This window comes from Herpailurus yagouaroundi, unplaced genomic scaffold (assembly GCF_014898765.1).
Source record: "Herpailurus yagouaroundi ecotype Mexico unplaced genomic scaffold, PumYag 142, whole genome shotgun sequence".
In the NCBI taxonomy this organism is placed as follows: domain Eukaryota; kingdom Metazoa; phylum Chordata; class Mammalia; order Carnivora; family Felidae; genus Herpailurus; species Herpailurus yagouaroundi.
The window spans coordinates 4,959,561-4,966,116 of record NW_024412397.1 but is presented as its reverse complement, the minus strand read 5'-3'; the positions used below and the strand labels follow the sequence as shown (position 1 = coordinate 4,966,116).

The 6,556-nt window shown below is 49.1% G+C and overlaps 1 protein-coding gene across 3 annotated transcripts in view; it reads right to left on the bottom strand.

Moving 5' to 3' along the window:
* Positions 1-340: 340 nt before the first annotated feature.
* The window catches only part of FBXO15 (F-box protein 15), a 49,330-nt gene continuing 43,114 nt past the window's right edge, over positions 341-6,556 (bottom strand). For 2 of the 3 annotated variants that reach the window (XM_040478567.1, XM_040478568.1), the window contains exons 9-10: positions 3,272-3,396; positions 341-724 (exon numbers count right to left, since the gene is read on the bottom strand). In XM_040478567.1, coding sequence (XP_040334501.1) covers positions 458-724; positions 3,272-3,396 — 392 coding nt within the window. In that variant the 3' untranslated portion in view covers positions 341-457. The remainder of the gene's footprint in view (positions 725-3,271; positions 3,397-6,556) is intronic. The other variant, XM_040478569.1, reaches the window with a different exon arrangement.

Below are 6,556 nucleotides of genomic sequence, written 5' to 3'. Positions count from 1 at the left end.
TCATACATACACATACACACGTGCAGTGATCACACACATGCATACACAGTAATCACACATATGCACAGTGATCACACATGCACATACACACACACGGAGTGATCACACACACACATATACATGCACAGTGTCACACAGATCTACACATACAGTGATCACACACAGTGACCACACAATCATATGCATCAGAAGAATTCCCTGCTTTTTAAGTTGCATGGCAGAAGAGAAGCAGATACCTTGTTTCTTATTTTGTATGAATTTTCATTGGGACGTTTTTAAACTTTAACTTAGTCCTCTACACATTAGCTTGAAAATGACCCAGGAATCACAACTTCTAACGTGAAAGAAAAAGGCATCAAACAGGCTACTACTTTATTTTAACTCCCAACGCCAAGAACAGAACGATGAGTCCAAGGTAAACAAACAGCGACCCTGATCTGCCACCCGCTGCCAGCACTCAGTATGCCGTCCCAAACCAGCGGTTTATTTTCGCTATCCTCAGGTACAGGACCAGGCTGACGATGAAGTACTCTTCGGTCTCCTTGATCCACACCAGCTCCACGTGCACTTTTCCTTCCGAGTCCACATAGTCAACACAGGAAGCCTGTCCCAAGAAGCTGGGACCGTCAGAGGGCCCCAAAGCCCTCATGCAAACCGGAGAACTGAAACACCAAAACGGTTTCCCATATTCATCCAAAAGAGTTATGTCCATTATAGAACAACTCTACAAAATAAACACAAACATTCATAAGTGTAAGGGAAAAACGGCCAATTAGACCTGCTTTCCAGGTCTGATTGATATGTGCCTGGAGGGACAAACGAAGCCATGTCGTGAAGGATGGAGCGGGAGGGGAGGGAGACGAGAAAAGAGAGATCGGCAGGCGGAGGCAGAGTGCACACGAGAGCGTGAAGGACGAGCAGCGGGTGGGGCGAGGGGCACCAGGGGACGGGGTCACGAGGGCGGCGGGCCAGCTCGCCCTCATCAGCTCCACCACGCGAGGCCGCTGCACAACAGAGCAATAAATGGGGGTGGGAGTGGTGACGCAGCACGGGGATGTTGGTGGTCCTTACACGCCCCCCCCCCCCCCGCTACTCCTTCCCTCGTCTGGCACCAGTTCACTCCCTGCAGACAGCTGGGTCACACGGGGGAAGCTCGAGATGGACAGACAGCCTCCGCCGGTCCTCCCCTTCCCAGACTCAGCGGATGAGACCCAGACCCTGCTTCACAGACACAGAGGCCCCCTCCTCCTCTCCTCTGCACTTGACTCCCCATCCAGTCCCAGGAAGCGGGGCTCCTTTCCCATTTGGTTCCTTCTCCATAACAAATCACTTCTGTCCTGGGGGGGGGGGGGGGGGGGGAGGGGGAGAGAAGGGGGGAAGTGTTTTATAACCTCCCTCAAATCTTCCTCTACCTACCTTCTGCCTTTCTCCTCAAGAGAACTGTTTCCAATTACCCTTTCCCAAATCTGTCTCTCTCAACATGAACTTCTAGAATGTACACATCCGAGCAGTAGACAGAACCCACCTTCCCTGCAGGGCAAGTCCGTTCTCCCCACCTGCACCCCCTTTGCCGAAAAACTCTGCAGCGTCAAAGGCTGAGGTCAGATGCGGGGTGTCGGGTTCTCCCAAGGTGCCCGACCCCCTCAATCACCCAGGCCGCTGCAGCACGGTCTGCAAACTGGCCAACGCATCTTGTGGGGGACAGGGCGGGGGGCACAGCCATCACCACACATGAGCCTGTGACTCACCCGTCAACCACGGTTATACTCAAATCTCTAGCTTGAATTAAAATGGATTTAGAAGCGAGGTTCAGATAAACATTAAAAACACCAAGGCAATGAAAGGCTAAAGTAAAGGAACAGACAGAAGAAAAGCCTTAGCAAAGGACACCCCATCAGCCGGCACGTCTGAGAGGAACGGACAGAAGGCAGAGCGGGACAGGTTCCGTTCCGAGCGTCACTGAATCAGACCGAAGACTGAAGCAGGGCTCCCACCCTGGCTGTCAGAACGGTCTGTAAAGCAGTATGGCGGCCAGTTACCGAGCAGCTGTCGTGTGGGGACTCACGACTGACATCAGCCACTGCAGGCGTCTCTAAAATGTATTTGAGATCATAATCTGACTCTAATAAAGAAAAAGAGGGGCGCCTGGGTGGCTCAGTGGGTTGAGCGTCTGACTCTTGATTTCAGCTCAGGTCACGATCCCAGGGTTCATGGAATCAAGCCCCACATGGGGCTGTCAGCCGGAGCCTGTTGGGATTCTCTTTCTCCCTCTCTCTCTCTGCCTCTCCCATGCTCATGCTCTCTTTCTCTCTCAAAATAAATAAATATACATAGAGACAGAGTGAGAGAGAGAGAGACAAAGAAAGAGACAGAGTGTGAACGGGGGAGGGGCAGAGAGAGAGGGAGACACAGTATCCGAAGCAGGTTCCAGGCTCTGAGCGGTCAGCACAGAGCCCGACGCGGGGCTCAAACTCACCACCGGGAGACCATGACCTGAGCTGAAGTCAGAAGCTTAACCCACTGAGCCACCAGGCACACCTGATAATTAACTGCTTTGAATGCTTGGTCTCAGTCATCATCAGTAATTGTTCTAACTTGTACGGCAGAAAAAAGCCATGTTACTGGAGACAGATCCCACTGGCTCACCTGGAATATGAGAATGCTATTCAACCCACAAAATAACGATGGCGAACAGGGAGAACCAGGGGCGGCCATGGGCACAAGATCACAGAAGAGAACAAAACTAAGTTACAAGGGCTCTCACCCTCCTCCGCCTCCTCCTCCTCCTGCCAACTCCCTCCATCCCTGCCAACCCCCAACCACTAAATAAACTCTCCCGTCCATGTGGCTAACTTCTGATGAGACACCAATTAATGTCACTGTTCAAGGAAGGGTATTCACGGAAGTATCTGTATCCTGACTTTTAACGTGGTGTATGAGCATTTAAGATGTTGAATAAATGCTACTTGCCTGGTCCGACCGAGAGCACCACTCTTTTTCCACAAGACAGACAGACAGAGGGGCTTCAGGGGGGCAAGGGTACAAGAATGTGCTGCAAGCTTGCCCCCCTCCCCACACTCAACGAAAAACAGAAGGCACGCAACAGGCACCTGTTGAATGCATCGACTGTGCCCAAGAGAAAGTGCACATATCTTCAGACATTAGAACAGTCAAACTAGGACTTTAAAAGCAGGATCACAGATATACATCAACAGACTTCTTTTATCACACAGAAACCAGGTTACATTAAAAAAATTAAACAACAAATTACCTTTATACAGCCATCAAAAATATCAGTTCTCCAAGAGAGGCCAACTTTTCCAATAAGAGGTAGGTGTTCTGTGTTGTTTTTAAAACTTATAACAACAATCTTCACATATCCATCTTCAATGTACCCTGAAAAGATTTAAGAGTTTGACAATTATGACATGCCCATGCAGGACAAGTCAGGACTCTTCAGGAGGGCTGCTTCATAAAGAAGGCCTCATGGGGCTGAGGCCCAGGTCCGGACATGTGGCCTGAGGCCAGTGGCCCGTACGCTGGAGACATGAGCTGAAAGGTGAGTCAGGGAGACACCTGGGGTGCACCTGGATGTCCACCTGTCACCAAGAGGGAGATTGCTAAGGAGGCAGGGGTCCTTCTGATTTGATTATACCTACGGTGCTAAAAACGGTAAAGGAGAACTGTGCAGCTTAGGATAGCAGATGCCAACGTGGTCCAGAAAGGACACTGAACGTGGGGGGTCAAGGAGAGCAATGGGCCGGACTGAGGAGTTTTGAGAGCTGGGGCGCACGGACGAGATTCAGAGCCGCGCGCACACGCTTCCTGGTGGGTGAGCATCCTTGCACACACAGCAGCCGGAGGGCAGACCCCCAGCCCCTGTGACCAGCGAGGTGCTAAGAGCAGCCTGGTCACAGTCAAGAGCCCCCCCGCACGACCTCGCTGCCATGTCCCACTCTCCCAGGCCCTGTGCTCTGTGCTCGGGACTCCCTGTACCACTGGGTGTCCCGTGACAAGCAGCTTGGCATGTCACTGCCCGCACCCGGAAAGTGACTGCCGAACGTGCCGCTCCGTGGCAGGCCACGAGCTTTCTGAGACACCTGCATGGGGTAAGAGGTGAGTCCTGGGGCAGAGCAGACGGAAGAACAGAGGGGAGCGGACGCTCTTTGGCCCAAGGTGGGTGACTGCGGGAGACAGAAGGAAGCCCACGGAAGCTGTCTGCGGAGCCCAAGCGCTGCCCTAGACATCCTGGACCATGTGGTCACCGAGTGGAGCTTGAGCGCTGCTTCGCCAGCGGCCCCCTGGGCGACACGGTGATGCGTTCCAGGCAACACATCCCCTCGGAGCAGAGCTCCCAGTCCTGCAGCAGGGCGCCAGGAGCCCTTCTGCAGCAAGGACGTCTAGAGGCAGCCCACAGCCCCCCCCAGTCCCCTCCTCCACTGAGCGACTAGCAAGAACCGTGCGTTGCTCCCCCCCCCTTCTCCCCAGGTGCAGGAGTGCATGCCACAGGACACTGACCCTTCCCGGGCAACGCTCTGCTGTCACCTGGGCAGGGCTCCATGCAAGCAGGGGGGAGAGCTGCGAGAAGCGGGGCCTCAGAGGAGACGCAGTAATGACATTCGGAATGGACCAGATGCGGCTCTGCTCTGCTCTGTATTACTGCACAGCCACGTGCAAAATCGAGAGAGACCTCCGACCAGCTGGCATGTGTCCTGGCAGCCAGACGACGCCATACAGAAAACCGCGAGTTCATTTTCCATGTGGCTTGTCCTCAGGACACTGCAGAAAATGGACTCCGAAGTCCAGCAGCCCATAACAGCTCAGTGGCAATTGTCTAAGCTAATAAACATGAAACCTCTGTGGAAGCAAGGGCTGCTGGCATTTTATTACCAAATATTCTCCCACTTTAGAACAACTTTAACATTTGCCGTATCTTGAAAGGTCGGGGCTCTTTCTACGCACTCTGTAAGTGCCTGTATCTATAGGAGAAAAAGGTTAGGCCCTCCCCACAGTTAAACAATCCGCACACAGAATGTATGCGAAAACGTGTATCTATAAAATAGGTAATATTTTTGAGTTCTTACTGTACATCAAGCATTATGTTAAGCGCTTTATGCACGGTAGCTCAAGACACCTTAAGATACTACTATGAACGAGGCATTGTATGTTCTGAATTCACAGGTGAGAGAACTACACACAGGTTAACAGTACCTCGGGCAAGGTCATGCCAGTCATAAGTGCAGAGACACGACTCAAACGCTGTTATGTGTCTAGAGTCTTTCTTATAACAGATTAACACATATACAAAAGGGGGAAACATAATCACCTATTTGCTTAAACACTAGCTGAGAATTTACAATATAGATTTAAATTCTCACGAAATCTTGCTTTCGTATCACTGCCAGTAGAGGAAAACCTATAAATTAGCAGACAACATATGCTGGGGAATCACTTATGGCTCCTCCTCCAAATTTGTGGTAATCCCTCCAGCTGGGAGTCCAATGCTCACGTATCTCCTCCCCTCCCCAACCGTCCTATAACAAGGCCATAAGTGGCCGGGGTTCCTTCTCTGTGAGATAATGTACCCTTAACGAGTTCCTGTGTTGCTTAAATCATTCAGAATAAATTCTGTTGTTGGAAATTCCAACTTTAACCTACCAAAACATAAGACCATCCCCAAAATGCAGACAAATTAAATTCGAGGCTCACTGCCCTTGGCTTCCAGTGACATTCAGTTACAGGCATGGCTTTTAGAGTCATAAAGGCCTCATTCCAAACCCTGCCCAGCCATTTATTAGCTGTGTAACCATGGTCAAGCTCTAAGCTGAGTAAAATAAGAACACACACAGAAGGTACTTTATAAGGCTTTGTGAACACTAATATAACTAATAATATATATTAACATTAAAGGGTAGATTATTATATATCCCAGGCTAAATGTGCTAAGCACCTTAGATGCACTATATCAACAATAATACTCTATCTAAAGAGTCAAGCCTACAGCAGAGGAGACAAAAGATGTGTACCATGCACGTGGATTGCAAGACTCAATAATTATTGAGACATCCATTCACCCAAATGATCTACAGGTTCAATGCAATCCTAATCATAAACCCAGGAGACATTTTAATTAATTATTTATAAATATTAAACATAGAAAAATAAAAAATAAAAATTAACAAGCTGCTTCTAAAATTCACATGGAAATACTAAGGACCTAAAATAGCCACACAATCTTAAGAAGAAAAAAAAAGTTGACTTCTAGACTTACTATAGATGTACAGCAATGAAGACACAGAACAGAACAGATGGGTCCAAAAATAGACCAATACTCTTACTGGAAGTTGACCTCTGACAAAGACATCAAGATAATTTAATGAGAAAATCTTTTCACAAATGGTGCAAATAAGTTCTTATCAATATGGAAAAACAGAATGAACCTCATCCCTTACCTTATACTTTACACAAAAATTAATTAGGGTTGGATAACAGACCTAAATATAAAAGTTAAAACCATAATACAACTTGAAGAAAGAAAGCATACCTCTATAACCTG